Source organism: Neoarius graeffei, chromosome 24 (genome assembly GCF_027579695.1).
Source record: "Neoarius graeffei isolate fNeoGra1 chromosome 24, fNeoGra1.pri, whole genome shotgun sequence".
Classification (NCBI taxonomy): Eukaryota; Metazoa; Chordata; class Actinopteri; order Siluriformes; family Ariidae; genus Neoarius; species Neoarius graeffei.
In genome coordinates, this window is record NC_083592.1 from 49547114 (window position 1) to 49573538 (window position 26425).

The 26425-nt window shown below is 43.7% G+C and overlaps 1 protein-coding gene across 1 annotated transcript in view; it reads right to left on the bottom strand.

The window, feature by feature from the left end:
• The window catches only part of ppil2 (peptidylprolyl isomerase (cyclophilin)-like 2), a 166461-nt gene that overhangs the window by 107627 nt on the left and 32409 nt on the right, over positions 1-26425 (bottom strand). The window contains exons 6-8 of the mRNA XM_060907425.1: positions 5662-5713; positions 3674-3765; positions 3493-3582 (exon numbers count right to left, since the gene is read on the bottom strand). Of these exons, the coding sequence (XP_060763408.1) occupies positions 3493-3582; positions 3674-3765; positions 5662-5713 (234 nt within the window). The remainder of the gene's footprint in view (positions 1-3492; positions 3583-3673; positions 3766-5661; positions 5714-26425) is intronic.

The following is a 26425-nucleotide window of genomic DNA, read 5'->3' on the forward strand; positions in this document are numbered from 1 at the left end:
TAGCGAACAGCAGTTTGCACTTAGCTGGAAAGAAAATTAAAATCCATGTCTTAATTCCAACCTGAGCACATAAAATAAATATCTGTTGGTTTTCTAATCATTTCCTGAGGTAAATTCACCACTTTGGGTTTTACAGCTTACCAGATTAGAAAGGTATAAGCGGTCTTTTTTTTTTTTTTTCCACTACACTGCTGGAGACGCTGCCATCTCATCTCATATCATCTCTAGCCGCTTTATCCTGTTCTACAGGGTCGCAGGCAAGCTGGAGCCTATCCCAGCTGACTACGGGTGAAAGGCGGGGTACACCCTGGACAAGTCACCAGGTCATCACAGGGCTGACACATAGACACAGACAACCATTCACACCTACGGTCAATTTAGAGTCACCAGTTAACCTAACCTGCATGTCTTTGGACTGTGGGGGAAACCGGAGCACCCGGAGGAAACCCACGCGGACACGGGGAGAACATGCAAACTCCACACAGAAAGGCCCTCGCCGGCCACGGGGCTCGAACCCGGACCTTCTTGCTGTGAGGCGACAGCGCTAACCACTACACCACCGTGCCGCCCACGCTGCCATCTTTGTTGAAAATTTCAGAAGCTCTCAGGTGGTCATGTAATTCACTGCTGGCACTCTGATTGGATGATCTTAAAAAGTTGCCCCAAACAATCAAAATGGTTCAGATAGAAATGTTGTTGCCCAATCTCAATGGGATAGTGTCGACACGCAATTGCCCAGCAACACTGCCTGAAAAGTTGCCCCATGTCTCATCATCTTTAGGCAACTTGCCCATGTTTTTTAACACAAACATTCAGAGCTGTTGTTTTACACGGATTTTCAAAAATGGCGGCTGCTGGTAGCCTGGCAAGCCAGACTAAATGTGAATATTTAGTCTGGCCTCGATCCATAGACATTTCCGAAGCGGGTAGGAGGAACAAACCGCTGTCTTTCAAACTGTCTCTGTGCGTATAGGCCAACGCTCTGACCAATCAGCGCAACAGTGACTGTGACGTAGTCAGAGCGACAGAAAGCAGTGGGGGAGACCTTGAAATTAAATAATTTTTCAAAATGCGTATTAATTAATAAACAGGTTCTAGATATTAAGAAGTTTGGAGATAATGACCACAAGTTTGGAGTCTGTACCACATACACATTTTTTCCAAGTGTTTTTCAAGGGTTTGCTTAAACTGTTTTTGAGAGTTTTTATTTAGTGGTGTTTGGTGAAATAATTTCCCTTAAATTTAAAATAACGGGAAAATAAGAAACAATCAAAAAGTAATGTTTCAAAGCTGTTTATTAATTCTTCGTACTGCACAAACTAGCCCCGTCCTTTTGGCTACGAGCGGAGCCAGCTGGTAGATCAGACTTTTGCCATAGCCGCTCGGCAAAACAGCGAAAACGTCCTTCTTGAAAAGGAATGAGCGGAGAGCCTCTTCCTGCTCATGTTTCAACGAAAACTCCAAGTCTAATTCTTCTAAAACTGATTCCAAAGCGGAGTCAAACGCGCGCTGTTCACTAGCCCGTAGCCATCTTTCCTGTCGCGCAGCTTTGTCGTCACTCCTGCAAAAGCCCGCCCAAAGAATCCAAACAAAAACCTTGCGTTGTGATTGGCGGGCACGATTTGATGCCCGGGGTGTTTTTGTTTATATGGTGCGAGGCTAGACCCATTCGCTAGGCAAAAAATATTTTTGGCCGCTAGGCGGTTGGGTCTAGTTTACTAGGCTAGGCTGCTGGTGCTGTATAGATAGTTTTCACATGACGTCACAGAGTCGGGGATTCCCTAGTGGCGGCCATCTTGCGGGTCAACCTTACCGTACGGGTCACTGAGCACACATTGTAACGCGCGAGTACAAAGTCTTCAAAAGAACCCAAGCAGGCTATTTAAAGCTAGCAATGGTGCACACCTGTTGTATTCACGGCTGTCGTAATAGGTCAGATGATGAAGTCAAGCGGAGCTTTTATGGAATTCCCACTGTACGGGAGCACGAAGGCGAGCAAACAAAGAAACTCAGCATACAAAGGAGAAATCTATGGCTTGCGAGAATCAACCGCAAGGATTATCAGCCTTCCAAACACAGCAAAGTCTGCTCCGATCATTTTATAAGTGGTAAGTTGTTTAAATAAACAATCAATTGTGTTCAAGTTTGTTTTTGGAAACCAAAACATCATGTGAACAATCTCTGGAGAATGCCTAACTGGAACCGCTGAGTGTACATTTACATTGTAACGTACACTTAATATCGCTCGTTTGTCACGTTTCTATTTAAAACTTGTCACGTCACTCACACAAGGGTCATTTTTGAAAAACATTTTAGGTTTATTCTGTATGATTTGATTTGTGTTTGGGATGCAAACAGCGCGCCTTTTGGCGGATGCCGCCTGAATCGCGCAGATCCGATTTTTTTTTTTAGGGGGGGCGTTGGAGTGTCTGATTATAATTTCAAAGTAAATTCTGTATTAAAATTACTAAATAAGCAAATCCATTACAGTCCATGAAACAGGAAGTAGCCTATAAGGATGAGAAAAGTTTAAATTGGAAAGCTGCGCACATTTGCGCAGCCCGAGCGGTGTGCAGGACCGCGCAAATGTGCGCAGCTTTCCGATTTAAACTGTTTTTTTCTCATCCTTATACTTCCTGTTTCATGGACTGTAACGGATTTGCTTATTTAGTAATTTTAATACAGAATTTAATTTGAAATTATAATCAGACACTCCAACGCCCCCCCTAAAAAAAATCGGATCTGCGCGATTCAGGCGGCATCCGCCAAAAGGCACGATGTGAATATATAAAGTTGTATAAATCAGACAGCCTTTAAAGTTTGATGAAGTCAGTTTCAGGCTTTGGAGCAGGCTTTGGCAGTTTCAGGCTTTGGCAGCCCTGCATAGTCACTTGAAAATGCAACTTTGTCCACTTCGTAGGGGTCAATTCCCCCAATCAAGGCCAGTTTGGCTGCATACCGTTGTCGTGAGATGTCGTCTAATGTATCTATATACTTCTGTTTGCTTGATTTTGCCGACATCGACCTTTATTTTAGAAAACTGACTATATAACTACATAAATTTGTCCGAGATAATGTAGCCGGTAGTGGCGATGGTCCGTTTTGTTTGCCCCGCAAGATGGCGGCTGGGGGGGGGGGGGGGGGGTGTGTTTCCCCGGAATGCCATGACGTCAGTGAAAACTATCTATTGGCTCGTGTGTTCGACTAACCAGCGTACACTATACGTCACTCATGGTTCCTCTTGTGGAGGGAGAGCACCGGCCCTAAAGTAGAGCTTATATCTCAAAATGGTACTCTAAGAACTATGACCGTCCTCAGGTCCTGCAGTACGGATGCACAAAAAAAAAAAAAAAGAACTTCCTCTGACAGTTTGAAGAACTATGAAAAAGTTCCTCGCGTCCGCACACAAAGTAACAGAAATCTGGAATCTCAATTAAACTGAATCAATTAAATATACATATGGTGTAGCTGCGCACACACACACACACACACCTGCAATGTGATGATATCATTGCGAGTGAACGGCTCATCCGTCAGCAGGTCTTTGTAATTCTTCGTCTTGATGTTGAGCTGCTCTATTGCCTGGATAACACACAGGATTAATTACACACTTACACACACACACACCGCATGGAGCTGCGCATTTCCTTACCACAGAGTCAAGCTCACACACCTCATATGAGAAGACGTTGCCGGTGACTTTGTTGGCTACGATGTGCGAGTTGTTAGTGAAGACGTTATACAGAACGGGGCAGTGGTACTTCCCTGCACACACACACACACGCACGCACCATTGTTCAATAACTGCAAATAAATATCTCTTTTTATTCTATCCACATTCACTGAATATGAGTAATCGTGCGCTCTGATTGGCTACTCTACTACTCCGCTCATATACCGTGTGTAGAGAAAAATAAAATGGTGGCACGTGTTGCTAAACCAACCAAATGAAATAAAAACTCTACTCGAAAACAAAATCCCAAAAACTTGTAGTCAAGTATTTAAAAGAAACAGAAATAGCTATAGACCCCTTCGCAGTAAACGTCATTCATACGTAAGCGGAAATTGCGCTGGACCCAAAAAAGACTCAGAAATGCCTAGTTGTTGTGTTTTCGGGTGTCAGAATCGTAGCAGTGATGGGGTTAAAATGTTCAGAATTCCAGCAGGATCTCACCCATTCCAAAAAAAAAAAAAAATAGCCGACGTCTATGACTACAAGCCATCAAACGTGTAAACCGGGATGAAAGCACTATCAAAAATGCACAGGTTTGCAGCGCCCACTTCATCACAGGTAAGATCAGGCTATTTATTAAATCTTTCTTTTTTAGTCTTCGTTTACTGACGTAGCAAAATACTTTGGTAACGTTTGTCTAATTAGCTGGGTCATAGTTACACAATGTAATGAATATTGTTAGCACGTTAACTTAGCTTTGCATGCAATTTTGTTTGTAGGAGAGGTCTCGCTTGACTCAAGCAGTCCAGATTTTGTGCCATCATTATTTGTGTATGCTGAAAATCACAATTTTAAAGCAAGGATGGAAAGGTAAAATTGTGTGCCCTCGCTCTAAATGCCAACTTACGTTGACTGCTCTAACCTAGCTCCCGCCCTGTTCAGTTTCATTTCTGCTCTCTGCCTCTCGCTTTTTACGCAGCTCTGATTTCTCTTAGCTGCACTCTTTACACTATCATTCCTTTCATGCCATTACCTCCTGCAAATTGCTGTTTAGTGTTGGTATTTGCTGTTGTAGCTAAAGCCACATTGCCATCACATCACTGGCATAATTTGATTAAAACAAAATGAATATGAATTCATTGTTAATCAAGTTGTACATGCCCGCACATAACATAATCATATGCGTCTAAAGACTTGTAGGCACGAAGTTTTTCGTGGGTGTGCACTGAAGTCTTGTCAATAAGGTACGAGTATATATCTGGCCATTGTATACCAGGGAACTTACTAACATCGTCCGTCCACTCTTTAATTAAATACGGATCCGGTAGGCGATGTCCACTTGTTAGAGTTAACTTATTTATGTAGCATTCTCGATCTTGTAACGACAATTGTTTTGCATAATCTGACAGCTCATAATGCCGGTCTATGGGCAGCGCCATCGTTTCTGAGTCCAGGCTGCGCGCGCATCCTGGCAACGGTCGGTTTGTTTACAAACATGCGAAGGGGTCTATAGTTCACCTGCCCCCAATATCTCCTGTTGCACACTCCAGCCCAGTCGGTGGCGGTAACGCACCTTTAAGTTGGTATGCCAACCGCCAAAAAACCCTAAAGAAGGAACCCCCTTCTCCCACCCCAAAAAAAAAATAATAATAATAATAGGGAATGAAAATATTTGATGGTAAGAATTTTTTTCTCCCAAGAACTATTATCATCGCATTTTCCACAAATTACTCCCATCATGTCACTGGTTTGTTTACATTCTAAGCGGAAAGGATTTTGTTGGACGTTTTGTATAAAGTTATCAAATTTGCAAAAAAAAAAAAAAAAAAATGCTCCATTTCTCAAAATCCAGTGAATGCAGATAGAATAAAAACAGTTATTCCACTCAATCTCGTCGTACATGGATTATAGCGATAAGCTCACGTACGACTCGATTTTGTGGAATGACAAATATTTTCTTTATATCTGTAAGAAAGAAAAGAACCTACCTTCATTGTTCTTGCTGAAGTTAAGCTTGATGAGGGACTTGGCCTCGAGTTTCTAAACACAGAGAGAGAGAGAGAGAGAGAGAGAGAGAGAGAGAGAGCGCATAAACAGATCATCACTCAGTCCTCGTGTTCACACAGAATGAACAAGTGAGTTGCGTCACCAATTTTGCCATTAATGTCAGCTTATTTAATAAGGCTTTGTATTTGTACGCTCACATGTTGGCCTTGGAATGAATTTCTTCTACTTCCTAATTAGATCAATAGCCTGGAGGGAAATTTATGATTTTTATATATTTAAAAAAACAAAACGGGTTTGTCCAGGGGGCGGCACGGTGGTGTAGTGGTTAGCGCCGTCACCTCACAGCAAGAAGGTCCTGGGTTCGAGCCCCGTGGCCGGCGAGGGCCTTTCTGTGTGGAGTTTGCATGTTCTCCCCGTGTCCGCGTGGGTTTCCTCCGGGTGCTCCGGTTTCCCCCACAGTCCAAAGACATGCAGGTTAGGTTAACTGGTGACTCTAAATTGACCGTAGGTGTGAATGTGAGTGTGAATGGTTGTCTGTGTCTATGTGTCAGCCCTGTGATGACCTGGCGACCTATCCAGGGTGTACCCCGCCTTTCGCCCGTAGTCAGCTGGGATAGGCTCCAGCTCACCCGCGACCCTGTACAGGACAAGCGGCTAGAGATAATGGATGTGTTTGTCCAGATGCAGACCCGGAAAGGTATTGTGTAAGTACAGTCTTGAATAGCACAATCATCAGGAGGTTGCAAGTTCGTATTCTGATATCAATCACAAAACGGCGACGAAGAGCCCTTGCACCTCCGGTTCCACGACCCGTCACGTGCTTTCTTCATACAATGCACTCGCATATGAGATATGCAACAAAAGCCTGGGTATCTGATGTGTGTGCCACCAGTGATGGAGTCTTTCTGTCCATGTCCAAATGGTGGCGCTATACCAGAGGGTCACTTTGGACATGTAGACATGATCAGAACCATCATGTCCAATAACCTGTGAAGTTTGCACTATATCAGGCAGTGCATGGCGAATTTATGACACATTTCCAGTTTGCGTGGCTTAACATATGAATTTATTGTTTTGCCATTTCAGCATCTTGCAAGATAATCGCAAATCCCTTCGTAATTCAAAAATCAGCAACATCTTGACAATCACACATACCAAACCCGGCATGAATCCAACAAACTGGCTAGGAGGAGAACGTCAAAATGTAACGCGTCAAAATGCACAAAACCAAAAATAACTCACTTCCTGTTGAGAATGGCTAATACAATGTACTTTACAGTTTTGCTAGTCTTGGGGTACCCTACGCACCTACCAAATTTGACACGGGTAGGTGAAACTATATACCGGGCAAAAGTCTTAATGGCATGCGGGGGCACTATGGAGTCCCCAGGACACATTCGGGGTCAAGCCTCTATCGTTGAGTAGCAGTGGCCAGGACTGATGTGTGTACCAAATTTCATGAGTTTTCACCCATGGGAACCAAAATCTTAAAGAAAAGGAAGAAGAAGAAGAGGAAGAAGAAGGATCCTTAGGAGAAAGGAGGAAGAGAGAGAGAAAAAAAAAAAAAAACAAACACAAGGTCTTGCAAGTCCAGTGCTCGGGCCTTAACCCAGGCTTGTCGTACTTGAGTCTGACTCGTGCCCTAATTTTAAAGGAACAGTCCACCGTACTTCCATAATGAAATATGCTCTTCTCTGAATTGAGACGAGCTGCTCCGTACCTCTCCGAGCTTTGCGCGACCTCCCAGTCAGTCAGACGCGCTGTCACTCCTGTTAGCAATGTAGCTAGGCTCAGCATGGCCAACGGTATTTTTTGGGGCTGTAGTTAGATGCGACCAAACTCTTCTGCGTTTTTCCTGTTTACATAGGTTTATACGACCAGTGATATGAAACAAGTTCAGTTACACAAATTGAAACGTAGCGATTTTCTATGCTATGGAAAGTCCGCACTATAATGACAGGCGTACTAACACCTTCTGCGCGCTTCGGCAGCGCATTGATACGGAGCTCAGATATCAACGCGCTGCCGAAGCGCGCAGAAGGTGTTAGTACGCCTGTCATTATAGTGCGGACTTTCCATAGCATAGAAAATCGCTACGTTTCAATTTGTGTAACTGAACTTGTTTCATATCACTGGTCATATAAGCCTATGTAAACAGGAAAAACGCGGAAGAGTTTGGTCGCATCTAACTACAGCCCCAAAAAATACCATTGGCCATGCTGAGCCTAGCTACATTGCTAACAGGAGTGACAGCGCATCTGACTGCGTCTGACTGACTGGGAGGTCGCGCAAAGCTCGGAGAGGTACGGAGCAGCTCGTCTCAATTCAGATAAGGGCATATTTCATTATGGAAGTACGGTGGACTGTTCCTTTAAGGACTCGTGACTTGAGCACTGACGACCTGGACTCGTGCATTAAATGCATTCGGTCGGATTCGTAAACTGGAGACTCGGATTTGGATTTTTTCTTTATTTTTTGTAACATGCCATAATAATTTGGCATAAGATATATCTGCATTAATTTTTATACTAATTTCGTGCAAGAGAATGCGCATTCACCTGTTCATACATCATGTTCAGGAACAAACTAACGTTAATGGTGCTAAAATGCCTGGAGAGACGCCTCTAGGATTGTCCGCTTTGCTTATACAGACTTCTCGTGCAGTGGGAAAAAAAAAATGCACTGCTACAGTACGTGTTCCGTATGTACAAGAACTATCGAGAGACGACGGGGACGACCTCGCAGTTCTTCGTCATTTGGTAAGACCACACCCAGAGAAGGAAGTGACATGCTATGTTCATTGCTCTGTTGATAGTGGGCGGGGCTTGCTTGCTGAGTGATGACCTAGCTAGTGTTAACCCTCTCTCATGTTATTTGCGCTGTTGATAGTGGGCGGGGCTTGCTGAGCGATGAACAAGCTTTTTATCTGTAATCTATTAACTAAAACGGTGCAGTCAGGCAGTAACGTTCGTCCGACACAGTAGCAGAGACGCTTTCACATAAAGGCAGCAACAGCCACCGTCAAATGGTGCAGATGGAGTCTCATTCTCGGACTCGACTCTGAATTTTCTTTAAAGGAGAACTGAAGGCAAATTTATCATCATCAAAATTCTATTTATCTCCTACAGTGGCATGCTAAAGTTTGGGCACCCTTGCTGAAAATGTCTGTTACTGTGAATAGTTAAGTGAGCAGAAGATGAACTGATCACCAAAAGGCATAAAGGTAAAGACGACATTTCTTTTCAGCGTTTTCTGCAAGATTTGTGTATTATTTTTGTTTTGTACAATTGGAGAGTGAAAAAAGAAAAGGAGCACTATGCGAAAGTTTGGGCGCCCCAATACATTTGAGTTCTCAGGTAACTTTTACCTACCAAGGTTCCAGACCTTAATTAGCTTATTGAGCTGTGGCTTGTTCAAATTCTTCGTTAGGAAAGGTCAGATGATGCAGATTTCAAAGCTGTAGAAATTTTCTGACTCCTCAAACTTGTCCCTAAAATCAACAGCCATGGGCTCCTCTAAGCAACTCCCTCGCATTCTGAATAATAAAATAATTGACGCTCACAAAGCAGGAGAAGGCTACAAGAACGTAGCAAAGTGTTTTCAGGTAGCTGTTTCCTCAGATCGTAATGTTATTAAGAAATGGCAGTTAACAGAAACAGTGGAGATCAAGGTGAGGTCTGGAAGATGAAGAAAACTTTCTGAAAGAACTGCTCGTTGGATTGCTAGAAAGGCAAATAAAAACCCCTGTTTGACTGCAAAAGACCTTCAGAAAGATTTAGCAGACCCTGGAGTGGTGGTGCACTGTTCTACTATGCAGCGACACCTGAACAAATATGACCTTCATGGAAGAGTCATCAGAAGAAAACCTTTCCTGCGTCCTAGCCACAAAATTCAGCGTCTGAAGTTTGCAAATGAACATCTAAATAAGCCTGATGCATTTTGGAAACAAGTCCTGTGGACTGATGAAATCAAAATAGAACTTTTTGGCCACAACGTGCAAAGGTATGTTTGGAGAAAAAAGGGTGCCAAATTCCAGGAAAAGAACACCTCTCCAACTCTGAAGCATGGGTGTGGATCGATCATGCTTTGGGGTTGTGTTGCAGCCAGTGGCACAGGGCACATTTCATTGGTCGAGGGAAGCATGGATTCGAATAAATACCAGCAAATTCTGGAAGCAAACATCACACCATCTGTAAAAAAGTTGAAGTTAAAAAGAGGACGGGTCCTACAATAAGACAATGATCCAAAACACACCTCAAAATCTACAGTGGAATACCTCAAGAGGCCCAAGCTGAAGGTTTTGCCCGGGCCCTCACAGTCCCCTGACCTAAACATCATTGAAAATCTGTGGATAGATCTCAAAAGCGCAGTGCATGCAAGACAGCCCAAGAAACTTGTAGAACTGGAAGCCTTTTGCAAGGACGAATGTGTGAAAATCCCCCAGGTAAGAACTGAAAGATAATTAGCCGGCTACAAAAAGTGTTTACAAGCTGTGATACTTGCTAAAGCGGGTGTTACTGGGTACTAACCATGCAGGGTGCCCAAACTTTTGCTTTGGGCCCCTTTTCCTTTTTTGTAATTTTGAAAATGTAAAAGGTAAAAATAAAAAAAATTGTTTTTGCTTAAAATATAAAGGGAATGAGTCATCTTTAACTTTATACCTTTTGGAGATCAGTTCATCTTAAACTTGATTAACTGTTCACAGTAACAGCAATTTTGACCAGGGGTGCCCAAACTTTTGCATACCACTGTATATAAATATAGGAATGCATTTTGATCGCCATTTTGTCGCTGCTATAGCAAGTTATGAGTGTTTGAAATATGCTCTGTAATATATCAGTCCATATGTCAAAGCAATGGCCGTAAACGAGATTCGTTGAGACCTGTGCGAGACGTCGTAGAACGGAAGTAAAACGTACAGCGGAAATCAAAGCGACCAATATCCGCCAACGTTCCCTGTGTCCAAAATCGCTCACTACTCCCTACCACCTCTATAGGGAATGACTATATAGAGGACTATACAGTGAGCTCAATGGTAAAATGAAAAATCGCTTTCGGACACGACTCCGTCGCGCTGGTATTTACGTCATTACTGTCGCACAATTAAAACGTGCCAGATCACCCGGCTGGAGGGTTTTCAAAATAATAAACACATGCATGTATTTTTGTGATAAATCCATATTATACTGAGCGCGTTTCCAACATTAATCAATACAGAGTACCTGCAGCTTTCAGTTCTTTTAAATCAAGGCTGAATACTTTTTCGTCTTTGCCGCTGCCTTTTATTCAATCAAATTTGAGGCTTTTAATTTGATTTCTTTCAGCGTGACCGCAATGCATGATGGGATATATTGCTTTGGTTAGTGACCATCGGTTGTACACTAGAGGTCTGCGCGGGACAGAATTTTCAGTCCCGCTCCCGCCCGCATTGTGCAGTGCCGCTCCCGCCCGCTCCCGCAAAGAATTATGATTTTCAGTCCCGCTCCCGCCCACCATATTTTGTCCCACTCCCGCCCGCAAATCCCGCATGATGCAGACGTTCGCGTTATTTCTCACGAAAGTTCTTGTCATTGGCTTGGGGAATTAAACATGCTGAGCTTAGCTGAGCTCTCCACTGACCGATCCTTCACCTAGCGCACGTAGCGAGGGTGCGCGTTGCCAGGCGGCATGCGCAGCTGAGGCTTTACAGAGATACCCAACACACCTACCAACATCTACAGTGGATATTAAGAATATTGTACATTCCACATAGCTTATGTCACTCCTCACATTTACATTCTAGGAAATACAAGTAGGCCTATAAGAAATTAATATAATTTAAAAAAAGACACAGTGTGATGGTGCCCCGCCCCCTACTTTCTTTTTAAAGCAGCACTTACTTCTGACGCACTGTGAGCTTCACTAGAGGAGCTCTGCTCTTCTGCCCTGATCGGAGATCTCAAACACGGAAGAGCGGAAAGGAATCGGAAACGTACGCGAGATTAGACCACATCCGCAAATTTAGGCATCTTAAAATGTTTTTATTAATGCCAAATAAAATATCCAGCACAAATTATATATGATAGACATAAATTAATAATTTATACATTTTATTTTAAACACGTTTTTAGTTAGCGGGACTGCAGCTTATCACCTCTCCCGCCCGCTCCCGCATTGTGCACTCCCCCTCCCGCCTGCGCCCGCAATGAGCTTTCAAAATTTGTCCCGCGCCGCACTGCTTTGCGTTGGGTCCCGCGGGACTCCCATGGGAGTGCAGGGTTCGATTGTACACTACTTTTCATGATGCATTGTGGGATACTTTGAGTGCACTATACTATATAGGGTGCACCAAGGTTTCGGACAGCACTACAAAATAGCGTCCTCACTATATAGTGCCCTATATAGTGAGTAGGGAGCGATTTTTAATTTGATTTTTCTCAGTGCGACCGCAAAAAAAAAAAAGACGCGCGGGCCCTCTTTCGAATGCTGATGTAATCAAGCCGGAAGTTTTGTTTGTTTTGATAGCAATCAGGAAAGTTTGAAAAAAGTAGGCAGTAATCGTTATTTAAACTCGTTTTTGTGCAATACTTCGTTTGGGAAACAGTTTTCAAAATGGCGGCGCTGACACCTGGCTGACACTTGATGTTTCGAAGTCTCGCACAAGTCTCGTGAAGATCGCGCGGATAAGCGACGCCTGCCGTGGACCAAACGAACCAAATTCAACACGGCTAAAAACCGAATAGGCCGATAAGTATAATATTTAATTGCGATTAGTTGCCAATACGAGTCACGATATAAGGTTACTAAAACCAAAACCGTAATTGAATAACACGTTAATTAAGAAATAAAGCAAGTTTAAAAATGACTTCAGTTCCACTTTAACAACTCCAACTCGAGGTTTCGCGACTCGACTACAGCACTGATTAAATCACAGCGACTCTAGACGCAATCCTGGGTGTCTTAGTTTGTACGTGAGGCGGAATGGGGTGGACAGCGCTCATCTCCGCGTGTTACACCACCCCATGGTGCCTCAGAGGCGGCATGTATTTCCCTTCTCGCTCCTGCGTTGTGAGCGGTTGAATGATCAGAGGACAGAGAGCTGGTACATGGTGGAGGGGAACCGGCCAAGATTTAATTAGGAAGAACGAACCTTACCCCGAGCACTTTTGAAACAGTTATGCACATAATGACAGTTTTCAGTGGCTGTTTGAAACACGATCAATTATTCCAGCTCCGGAATATAACGACGTACATAAAGCTTTATATGAGGTTTGGGTATAATAATTATTAAATTATAGATTCAAGTGTTCAGCGTTCATTTTAGTTCCAACAGCTGCTGCTGCTGCATGACGGCCCACGAGACCTCGAGCCGTTTTCACAGGAATATACCGGATGCGACATTAAGCGATGTACATTATGATAATGATTTAACACTGCTCTATAGTGAGCCCTGAAGGATTACCCGGATCACTGATGCACATCAGAGATAGCCTGCTTTGAATTTCTCGCGTCTGCAGTCCATGATTTGTTGCTGAGCGCATCTGGCAGCTCGCGATCAGCGCGGCTTGATGAATACCGCCGTGACCGAGTTTGTTCTTCTAAACAGGTACGTTTGCATGCTTAATGATCTCTGCATTAACAGTTAATTAACGTCTCCTCCTATTAAAGCGGCTGCTCGACTCTGCGAGAGCTGATATTTAAGCTGAAACTGTTTCGAGGATGCTGCAGTGAAGTGGAGAGAGAGAGAGAGAGAGCCTCACAAAAGTGACACACAGTCTGACAGCTTCGACTTCCAGCTGTGGGGGGGAAAGAAAAAAAAAAAAAGACAGATCAGCATTGCAGGTGAGTCTCTTTACAGAAGTCAGGGATAAACCACTCAGGCAGTATTGTTGGAGGAAAATAATCAATGATGCAAGTCAGATGTAGCATCTGGATCAGAAACTTGATTAGTTTCCTAAAATGGAGCGTTCTCGTGCGTTTTATTTCACAGCAATTTGCCAACAATGACAACATTTTATTCGTTAAAGAACATCATGATGTACTTTTTATCCGTTTATAGTTAGATGTAACGTTGCGGAACGTCCGGGCTATTTAAGAGTTATTCCACAAAATCGAGTCGTACATGAGCCGATAGCTGATGAGGCGCGTAGCACGGAGTTGACTATAATCCATGTACAACGAGATTGAGTGGAATAACTTTTATTCCATCCACATTCACTGGATTTTGAGAAACGGAGCATTTTTCTCTCTAGCCGCTTTATCCTGTTCTACAGGGTCGCAGGCGAGCTGGAGCCTATCCCAGCTGACTACGGGTGAAAGGTGGGGTACACCCTGGACAAGTCGCCAGGTCATCACAGGGCTGACACATATGGCCCTTTTCCACTACCCTTTTTCAGCTCGCTTCAGCCCGACACGGCTCGCGTTTCGACTACCAAAGAACAGCACGACTCAGCTCGCTTCAGCCCTGCTTAGCCCCTAAAACTCGCACCGTTTTGGAGTGGGGCTGAAGCGAGCCAAACCGATCCGAGTGAGGCTGGGGGCGTGAGCAGACACTCCCCTGTGCACTGATTGGTGAGGAGGAGTGTCCTCACATGCCCACACACGCCCCGCGAGCATGCTGGGATCTGTAAACACCGTAAACCCGGAAGAAGAAGAATTACGAGAATTTCTGAAGCCTTATGCGCCTCGCCTCATCTATACGCTCTTGCCAGTATCTGTTGGCGTTGTCGGTGACAACAAGCCACAGCACCAAGACCAGCAACACTAACGACTCCATGTCCTCCATGTTTATTGTTTACTATCCGGGTCGTGAGACTACCGCTTAAAAGATCACTGATGTCACTGTTTGCGCCGCCTAACGACATCACGTGACGTCCACCCACTTTCGCTAACTCCACCCAATGTGTCCACCCACTTCCAGCCAGCACGGTTCAGCGCGGTTGTAGTCGAAATGCAACTCCAACAGCCCCGCTCAGCTCGACTCAGCCCAACTCAGCACGGCACGGCTCAGCCCAACTCAGCCGCGTTTGTAGTGGAAAAGCGGCAATAGACACAGACAACCATTCACATTCACACCTACGGTCAATTTAGAGTCACCAGTTAACCTAACCTGCATGTCTTTGGACTGTGGGGGAAACCGGAGCACCCGGAGGAAACCCACGCGGACACGGGGAGAACATGCAAACTCCGCACGGAAAGGCCCTCGCCGGCCACGGGGCTCGAACCCGGACCTTCTTGCTGTGAGGTGACAGCGCTAACCACTACACCACCGTGCCGCCCATGTGATAATTTCTTTTAAAAAAAAAACCCCGTTCTTACCATCAAATACTTTTATTCCATATTTTGTTGCTTTTGTGTTTTCGAGTCGAGTTTTTATTTCGTCCACGCACCGCCATTTTGTTTTCTTCTTTAAGGATTTTGTTGGTTTGGCACCACCGACATTGGACCCTACATTCTTTTAACCATTTCTGTTTCTTTTAAATCCTTGATAAAGCGATACATCTGACTTGATGTGCTCCGCCATTTTGTTTTTCTCTACTCACGGTATATGAGCTGATATCCTAGTAGTCGAGTAGCCAAATCAGAGCACGCGATTGCTCATATCCAGTGAATGTGGATAGAATAAAGATCTTCTTGTTGCTATAGAAACAACCATACAAACTTGTGTGTATTTAAATGACCTGAAATTTGTCTTGCAGGCAGAACGACTGTCAGAGCTGCTGTTATAGAAAATTAATCAACACACTGGCCAAACAGAACCGAGAATTTTAACAGTGCTGTCGTGTAATCCCATTCAGTATGAATTTACAAAAGGGTTTTGTTGTTTTGTTTTTTGCTCAGAGAATATTCAAGCAACCTAAGGATGAGGATGAGATCACGTCCCATCTTCATTCTGCCTCTGATGGATTTCCAGCTAATCGCATTTCGTAACGGCTCTCGCCCGAGTCGATATCGCATCAGATATGAAACGCTCGTCACTGGATCCTCTGACATCACTTAAATGCTGGTGATGTAATGTTTGGAAAATGGAAGATGAGAAGAGCACGCTGGGGAATGGGAAATAAGAGCTTATTAGCTCGATCCGAGCATCTGAGACAACCCATGCTCCTGTACAACTCACCAGCACACCAACCTGATTAACACGGTGTGTGACTTCACTTCCTGTTGAACGAAGTGCGTGACTCAGAGCTGCGACTTGAGAGATCCTGGTGATTGCAGTAAAAAGCCGACTCCTAATGACTGCTTCAAAATAATCTTGAGAGATTGTGTGTGTCGCTTGCTGCAGTCTCGAATTTCACAACACTCAGGCTCTGGACACATGATGAAGCTTGATGTGCTCGGTTCAGCAGTTTTGTCTGTCCTAGCCCACCATGACTACACTTTACCATGAAATATCATCATGAAAATACTTTAATCATCAGATTTTTGGACTATTGTATTAACCTGTTGGTTCGTATGATCCTCAGAGTGGTTCCAGTGGGATTACACTCTTCTTCAAATCAACCGAAAGACAGTGATGCGGCAGTGCTTTAGTCCTTCACTCTGTCCGGCTCTCTCGTCTCCTCATCGGTACACTCTGCTCAAACTGATCAGCTACCAAACTTCAAATTTCATGCCGATTCCATCCATCCATCCATCCATCCATCATCAGGGTCATCGCGCTAGTCATCTTGTAGATCGCTAACTAGCGGAAATGACTCTCTGGCGTAACTTGTAATGTTGTAGACCTGCATTTCAAGTCTGTTTGCTTCAACGTCTATACTACTTCACAGAGGGGAACCGTCAGGTAGAGCCCTGCACTCCCGCGGGAGTCCCGCGGGACCCGACGCAAAGCAGTGCGGCGCGGGACAAATTTTGAAAGCTCATTGCGGGCGTGGGCGGGAGTGCACAATGCGGGAGTGGGCGGGAGAGGTGATAAGCTGCAGTCCCGCTAACTAAAAACATGTTTAAAATAAAATGTATAAATTATTAATTTATGTCTATCATATATAATTTGTGCTGGATATTTTATTTGGCATTAATAAAAACAGTTTAAGATGCCTAAATTTGCGGATGTGGTCTAATCTCGTGTACGTTTCCGATTCCTTTCCGCTCTTCCGTGTTTGAGATCTCCGATCATGGCAGAAGAGCAGACTCATACCATATTGGTTTAATGCTAACTTGGTTGGTTGTTTGGGAAACGCACCCCTGAACGTGAGCTGTAGATATTTATGCTCAAATCCACTCAAAGTAGGGGGCGGGGCACCATCACGCTGTGTCTTTTTAAATTATGTTAAATTTCTTATAGGCCTACTTGTATTTCCTAGAATGTAAATGTGAGGAGTGACATAAGGTAAGTGCAATGTACAATATTCTTAATATCCACTGTAGATGTTGGTAGGTGTGTTGGGTATCTCTGTAAAGCCTCAGCTGCGCATGCCGCCTGGCAACGCGCACCCTCGCTACGTGCGCTAGGTGAAGGATCGGTCAGTGGAGAGCTCAGCTAAGCTCAGCATGTTTAATTCCCCAAGCCAATGACGAGAACTTTCGTGAGAAATAACGTGAACGTCTGCATCATGCGTGATTTGGGATTTGCGGGCGGGAGCGGGATAAAATATGGCAGGCGCGGGCGGGAGCGGGACTGAAAATTCTGTCCCGCGCAGACCTCTACCGTCAGGGCCTTCTAGGCGTTCGGAGAAGCCCAAACACATCAGCATTTCAAATATTATATTTAATTTCTTTCATTCTTTCATGATTTCATTACAATTACTCTTTTCTAATGCTAATTCGGCCTCGTTTTCTATCAAATGTGCTTCAGAAATGAAAGGGTTACTGTCCTGAAAACATTAAAATGGAGTTATCTAATGAGATAGTTTTGCTTGTTGTGTCTCGGCTGAGAAGAGTTCAGAGCTGCTCACTCATTGGTTAGGACTTCATTGCCGGGACAAAAGGCCACGGCGGTGTATGTTTATATAGGAACTGACAGATGAATTAACCAATCAGATTTTGATTTAGAGTGGGAGGGACCAAAACTTTATTGCTCTTGGCCTGCTTGAAGGCCAATGCGAGCTTAAAGGAGAACTGAAGGCACTTTTTTTTTTATCATCAAAATTCTATTTCTCATTTTATTAAATATCGGAACGCATTTTTGATCGCTATTTTGTCGCTGCTAGAGCAAGTTATGAGTGTTTGAAATATGCTCTGTAATATATCAGTCCGTATGTCAAAGCGACGGCCGTAAACGAGATTCGTCGAGATCTGTGCGAGACGTTGTAGGACGGAAGTAAAACGTACAGCGGAAATCAAAGTGACCGACATCCGCCAACGTCATCAAAAGACGCGCGCCCTCTTTCGAATGCTGACGTAATCAAGCCGGAAGTTTTGTTTGTTTTGATAGCAATCAGGAAAGTTTGAAAAAAGTCGGTAGTAGTCATCATTTAAACTCGTTTTTGTGCAATACTTCGTTTGGAAAACAGTTTTCAAAATGGCGGCACTGACACCTGGCTGACACTTCACGTTTTGAAGTCTCGCACAAGATCGCGCGGATAAGCGACGCCTGCCGTGGACCAAACGAACTAAATTCAACACGGCTAAAAACCGAACAGGCCGATAAGTATAATATTTAATTGCAATTAGTTGCCAATACGAGTCACGGTATAAGGTTACTAAAACCGACAACATAATTGAATAACACGTTAATTAAGAAATAAAGCAAGTTTAAAAATGACTTCGGTTCTCCTTTAACCGCAAGCCAGCACCACCAGCACATATCGCCATCCTCATCGACTTCTAATTTGGCCTCGTTTCAAATTTGCTTCAGAAATGAAAGGGTTACTGTCCTGAAAACATTAAAATCGAGTTATCCAATGAGATTGTTTTGTTTGTCTCGGCTGAGAAGAGTTCAGAGCTGCTCACTCATTGGTTAGGACTTCATTGCCGGGACAGAAGGCCATGGCGGTGTGTGTTTATGTAGGAACTGACAGACTGATTAACCAATCCGATTTTGATTTATAGCGAGAGGGACCAAAAATTTAACCACCCTCGGCCACTGTTTCTCAAAGTGTGGTCCATGGACCCCTGGTGGCCTGCGAGTTGATGTCGTAAAATATTTATCAGTGTTTCTCGGAGTAGCACAGAGGAGTTTTCTTCTATACTGAATAAAGTCCGATGTAAACTCGAATCGTAGCCCATTATTTGAATTTGTCTGACGTTAAGCAAGCCGACAGTTTTGCGACCTAGCTATAGCTACGTCAGTTTAGGTTACACTTCCATATCAACGTCACCTCTGAATGTGGAGGGAATGTGGAAAAACTAAGAGGAACCAAATTAGACTTGGCATCAAACTGTCAAAGATAAACGGCTCGGTGGCTGAAGACCAGGTCGGTCAAAAGATAAGCACAAGAAACATCTGACATGAGCAAGGACAAAGTGCAAAGACATGATGATTCTTTGTTTGAGAAAACAAAGCAGCGCAACCGGATCAATGTGGCCCCTGATACGAGATTAAAACTGTCCGGTTTGGAGCCAGACGTTGCTTCAGTGATGCATCAGAATAAACATCACCATTCTTCTCGTTAAGAAAAGGACAATGATGAATGAGTTGGCGATACTATCTGCAAAACTGCTATTTCATTAGTGTGTAGTTTGTAATATACTGTTGAAGGAAGTGGACTGTTTTTTTATCCGAGATATTAAGGAGGTTACGTGGTCCGCAAATAATTATTATTTTTTTTTTATGGATAAAAGTGGCTCTTGGTGTGAAAAAGTTTGAGGAACACTGCCCAAGACCTTCTCGAAGTGAAACTTCCAATGTGAGCTTAACTGTGAGTCGGCGCAGCAGTGAAGTCACCTTCCAGCCGGTGTAGCGTTCATCAGTAGTGTTAGCGATTGGTAATAAAGTGGTCAAATCAGTGCTATCGAGAGCAAGCAGCACAGACTAACAACCGACAAACGAAGATTTCTGTCTCCAGACTCTTCTTCCACGCTGCCTACAGTATTTTTCACTCAGACTTAAAGGAACAGTCCACCGTACTTCCATAATGAAATATGCTCTTATCTGAATTGAGGCGAGCTGATCCGTACCTCTCCGAGCTTTGCGCGACCTCCCAGTCAGTCAGACGCAGTGTCACTCCTGTTAGCAATGTAGCTAGGCTCAGCATGGCCAATGGTATTTTTTGGGGCTGTAGTTAGATGCGACCAAACTCTTCAGCGTTTTTCCTGTTTACATAGGTTTATATGACCAGTGATATGAAACAAGTTCAGTGACACAAATTGAAACGTAGCGATTTTCTGCACTATGGAAAGTCCGCACTATAATGACAGGCGTACTAACACCTTCTGCGCGCTTCGGCAGCGCATTGATATCTGAGCTCCGTATTGATGCGCTGCCGAAGCGCGCAGAAGGTGTTAGTACGCCTGTCATTATAGTGCGGACTTTCCATAGCACAGAAAATCGCTACGTTTCAATTTGTGTAACTGAACTTGTTTCATATCACTGGTCATATAAACCTATGTAAACAGGAAAAACGCGGAAGAGTTTGGTCGCATCTAACTACAGCCCCAAAAAATACCGTTGGCCATACTGAGCCTAGCTACATTGCTAACAGGAGTGACAGCGCGTCTGACTGACTGGGAGGTCGCGCAAAGCTCGGAGAGGTACGGAGCAGCTCGTCTCAATTCAGATAAGAGCATATTTCATTATGGAAGTACGGTGGACTGTTCCTTTAAGTCTTCATTTCCCTGTGCAATTTACTGAGTTACTTTTAAAATCAACATCGACACCTACACACAACGGAGCGACCTGCTAGCCTGCCGCTAATCCCTTGCAAAATCCTTTGCCCTGTTGCTGTTTTGGTGTCTGGCTCAGGTTTGGCTGAGCTCAAGTCCCAGCTCTAATAGTAACGGTTTATCACTGCTACTTCGATGTTGGATCTCTCGTTAATATGATACTGGAAGTCCTGACTGGCATCATGAACGTGTGAATCTGTGTCTCCTGGTGAACTTCTCCTGTGTCTGAAATCACTCCCGACTCACTACCTAGTCCGAACCTTTTTATCTCAACGGCTTTTAGAGGAAGAACTCAACCCTTCTATTATGTCAATCTAACTAGTCCTCGGTTATTATATTGTCTTTGTCCTGTTAATTTTGATACAGGTATGTGTTTACTCGTATTTTGCACCAAGTACTTTTGTACAGTATTATGTTTATTTATACTACTTGTGTTATTTGTTATCAAATGTATACACACCATATTTTCCTTGATTTTAATTTTACATTCTATATTTTCCCCTTCATTTTATGGACCACAATGGAAATAAGTGTTTTCACTTTCTTGTCTCATCCATGTATTTTTAATGTATTTACACTGAATTTACTATTAAAATAAAATAAAAATAAATAAAATCAAAATCAATAAATAGGGCACTATATAGTGAGGACGCCATTTTGTAGTGCTGTCCGAAACCTCAGTGAGGATTATTTACACCCTATATAGTATAGTGCACTCAAAGTATCCCACAATGCATCACGAAAAGTAGTGTACAACCGATGGTCACTAACCAAAGCAATATATCCCATCATGCACTGCTGTCGCGCTGAAAGAAATCTAATTAAAAGCCTCAAATTTGATTTAAAGGGGAACTGAAGTCATTTTTAAACTTGCTTTATTTCTTAATTAACGTGTTATTCATTCAGTTACGCTTTTCGGTTTTTATTAACCTTATATCGTGACTCATATTGGCAACTTACAGCGCTCAGCGTAAATGAGTACACCCCCTTTGAAAAGTAACATTTTAAACAATATCTCAATGAGCACAAACAACTTCCAAAATGCTAACAAGACAGTTTAATAGAACATCTGTTTAACTTATAACGTGAAAGTAAGGTTAATAATATAAACTTAGATTACACATTTTTTTTTCAGTTTAACTCAAATTAGGGTGATGCAAAAATGAGTACACCCCACAACAAAAACTGCTACATCTAGTACTTTGTATGGCCTCCATGATTTTTAATGACAGCACCAAGTCTTCTAGGCATGGAATGAACAAGTTGGCGACATTTCGCAACATCAATCTTTTTCCATTCTTCAACAATGACCTCTTTTAGTGACTGGATGCTGGATGGAGAGTGATGCTCAACTTGTCTCTTCAGAATTCCCCAAAGAAAATGATTTCTTTCCACCACAAAGGTGAAGGCTACAAGAAGATCAGCAAAGCTTTACTTATCAGTCAGAATACTGTAGCAAAAGTGGTACAAAAATTTAAGAAAGATGGAACTGCAACCATCTCACAGAGACGTCCAGGTCGTCCACGGAAGTTAACACCTCGACAGGAGCGTCTTCTGATGAGAAGGGTTGAAGAAAATCGGCATGCAAGTTCACTGCAGTTATCTAAAGAAATAGAAAGCCAAACTGGGTTGACTATTTCCCGTGACACAATACGGTGTACACTGCAGAGGAACGGCATGCGTGGATGCCGTCCACGAAAGAAGCCTCTCCTAAAGCCCAGGCACAAAAAGCCCGCCTAGAGTTTGCCAGGGCCCATGCTGACAAAGATGAAGACTACTGGGACTCTATACTCTGGAGTGATGAGACCAAGATAAATGTTTTTGGAACTGACGGCTTCAAAACTGTATGGCGTCGCAAAGGTGAGGAATACAAAGAAAAATGCCTGGTGCCTACAGTGAAACATGGTGGTGGCAGTGTCCTTATGTGGGGCTGCATGAGTGCTGCTGGTGTCGGGGAGCTGCATTTCATTGATGGCATCATGAATTCACAGATGTATTGCTCTATACTGAAAGAGAAGATGCTACCATCACTCCGTGCCCTTGGTCGATGTGCACTTTTTCAACATGACTAAACACACATCTAAGGCCACTGTTGGATTTCTGAAGAAGAACAGAGTGAAAGTGATTCAGTGGCCAAGTATGTCTCCTGATCTGAACCCAATCGAACACCTATGGGGAATTCTGAAGAGACAAGTTGAGCATCACTCTCCATCCAGCATCCAGTCACTAAAAGAGGTCGTTGTTGAAGAATGGAAAAAGATTGATGTTGCAAAATGTCGCCAACTTGTTCATTCCATGCCTAGAAGACTTGGTGCCGTCATTAAAAATCATGGAGGCCATACAAAGTACCGGATATCGTAGTTGTTGTTGTGGGGTGTACTCATTTTTGCACCACCCTAATTTGAGTAAAACTGAAAAATGTGTAATCTAAGTTTATATTATTAACCTTACTTTCACGTTATAAGTTAAACAGATGTTATATTAAACTGTGTCTTGTCAACATTTTGGAAATTGTTTGTGTTCATTGAGATATTGTTGAAAATGTTACTTTTCAAAGGGGGTGTACTCATTTACGCTCAGCACTGTATATTATATTACACTTTTCAGCCTTTTCGGTTTTTAGCCATGCTGAATGTAGTTCGTTTGGTCCACGGCAGGCGTCGCTTATCTGCGCGAGCTTCCCGAGACTTGTGCGAGACTTCAAACGTGAAGTGTCGGCGCCGCCATTTTGAAAACTGTTTACACAGCGGCCAGATCGCCACATCATTCCAATTTAGATTAATTTCAAGATTTGCCAGCTTCATCGGTGATGGAGATTATTCCATACGACTTGGAACCAACTGAGAAGAGTTGGAAAGACGACAGGATAAGGACGAGTCCGTCGCGCTGGTATTTACGTCATTACTGTCGCACAATTAAAACTTGCCGGATCAGGCGGCTGGTGGGTTTTCAAAATAATAAATACATGCATGTATTTTTGTGATAAATACATTATTATACTGAGCGCATTTCCCACATAATCCTCACTAAGGTTTCGGACAGCACTGCAAAATGGCGTCCCCACTATATAGTGAGTAGGGAGCGATTTCTAGTCTGGCTAACGCGACTTCAAAGCTCTGCGAGCATTTGGTCTGGCAAACATATTAAGCCCAACCGTTTCCCAAAGTGCGTGGTTGACCCGCCTCCCTGAAATGCCTCAGTTTGCTACTGGTCGAAGCCAGAAAAGGCTGTGACGAAGCTTAAATCAATCACATCACTCTTTCCTCTGGCGTATGTGACGCGACGGGGCTAACTGGTAGATTAAACTCTTACCGAAGCCGGTCGGGAGCAAGGCGAAAACGTCCTTCCTTTCAATAAATACCTCCAGGGCTGCTCTTTGCTCCGTTTTCAATGAGAACTTGCTCCACGTTCGTAATGTTTCTAGTGAATGAAGCGCTTCCGGCATAGATCCTGTAAACAATCTATGGCTTCCGGTCGCAGTTCTACTACGTCAGTGCCTTGAACACGCCTCTACCCAGGGCCGTTGGAGATGCTCAAAGTTGATTGGCTCCCGATTTTTTGGGAGCTTGGAAGAGCTGCAGATAGCTTGCCTGGCCAGACTACACTCGCAACAGGCCCTCGTGTTGCGTCACGCTTAGGATGGGCGGGCCCAGGCTAAGCGATTTCGGGCACAGGGAAAACTTCCGGCTTGATTACGTCAGCATTCGAAAGAGGGCGCGCGCGTCTTTTGACGACGTTAGCAGATGTTGGTCGCTTTGATTTCCGCTGTACGTTTTACTTCCGTCCTACGATGTCTCGCACAGGTCTCGACGAATCTCGTTTACGGCCGTCGCTTTGATATATTACATAGCGTATTTCAAACACTCATAACTTGCTATAGCAGTGACGAAATAGCTCTCGAAAAAATTGCCTTCAGTTCTACTTTAATAAAAGGCAGCGGCAAAGAAGAAAAAGAATTTAACCTTGATTTAAAAGAACTGAAAGCTGCAGGTACTCTGTATTGATTAATGTTGGAAACGCGCTCAGTATAATAAGGATTTATCACAAAAATACATGCATGTGTTTATTATTTTGAAAACCCACCAGCCGGGTGATCTGGCACGTTTTAATAGTGATGTAAATACCAGCGCGACCGAGTAGTGTCTGAAAGGTTGTTTTTTTTTTTTCCATTTTACCAATGAGCTCGCTGTATAGTCCTCTACATAGTAATTCCCCATATAGGGAGTAGGGAGTAGTGAATGAGTGAGCGATTTCAGACACAGGGAGTGTCAGGGCCCGTTTACACGAGGACGCTGTCGGGTAAAAACGACTAAATATTTTATCGGAAGTGCCTTTCGTCTACACGGGGACGGCGTTTCCGAGGCTGAAAAACGGAAAAAATTGAAAACGCCTTCCAGAGTGGATAAGTTAAAAACAGCCCCCGTTGCATATCCGTCTAAACTACCCAATACGCGAAACTCTGCTCAGATCTGCTCACGTCGGGTACGCGTTTACGTCATACATACGTCATATACTGTACATGCCAGCCCGGGAAGTAAGAAAGTAAGTAAAAAAGTAAGAGCATGTCTGATTACGTCGATCCAACGGACCTTCAAGCTGCTCTGGCAGCTTTAATAAACGTCCAGGAGTCCTTCGAACATCTATACCGAATCTGCACATATACCGTTAATGAACAGAGGCGGGTATAGTATGCTCTTACTTTTTTACTTACTTTCTTACTTACCATAGCCAGAGTAGCCAAAGTTTTCGCGGCGCAGATGTGCAGATCAGACAAGACGGAAGACGTCGCGCATGCGTGCAGACATAGCGGAGGTCTTTCACAGCACCACCTAGCCGCCTGGCATGCACATCCAATTGAATTCCACACATTTATGCGTCACCGTATAGACGCAGATTTCCTCCTTGAAAACGGTCATGTAGACGCGGAAAAAAGTGAGAACGAAAACGGACTTTTGCGTTTTTGTTTCAAACCATCCCCGTGTAAAGTGGGCCTTAGTACTAGGGATGTTAACCGATGACCGTTTGACGGATGGTTGACTGAATCAACGTCAACCGGTTAATTTTTTTTTTTGGTTGTCGGTTAAAAAAAAAAATCGTTTTGAAGCTGCCGATTTTGGAGCGGAGAACCTGGAATTCTGTGTTGTAAACGCTTGGGGCATGCCATGCGGTGTAAGGACGACAGCTGACAAATCAGAAACACCCATTCAGTCATGTCCCGCCCTCCCGCCCCAGTTGAAGACAGTCGCCACTCGGCGAAAGAAAAGTGTAGACACAGGCTTTTTAGCTTACAAATTACTATTCTGTTTTTTTTTTAATGATTATTAGAAGGCACATGGAGTTTAGTCCTGCCTTGGCCAGTGCATTCTGAAAGTATGTTTCGGTCTGTAGCCAACAATGCATGTTATTGCAGATCATATCTCTCCACACAAACTAAACGCGCAGATGCCGACTTTTGGACGGAAGGGGAGAGAATGAAATGACAGCGGTGTCTGGAGGGGGAACGACAAACGCAGCTTTTATGTCTGTGAGCCAAGTCGGTGACGGCTTCAGAGCAACTTCAATACCATGCAGTAATGGCGTGTTGATATTGGTAACGGCGTTATAACGATTATAGCTAATTAATTAGATTACCCGGCGTTATAACAGCCTTTATTTGAACGCCGTTATTCCCATCACTGAATGTTACAGTATGTACTTCTTCTAGCACTTGACTTCATTTTCAACGCCATCATGGCCAGCTGAAACTGTCTCTAAGCTGGAGCCATCTGTCCTCCGCTCCAATACAAACCCCTCGACATCAGTGCCGTGTTTGACTAAATGTTTCGTGCTGTAGAAAAGGGAATGTGAGCGGAGGGCAGCGACTGGGACTGAATGTGCGGATGCTCGCGGTTAGATTTAGAATAGATTCTAATAATTCCAATTCTAGAATTTTAAACTCATAGGTTAACCGACTTTAACCGGCTAATGAGGCTCGGTGGTCGGTCAAGATTTTTTTTAGTT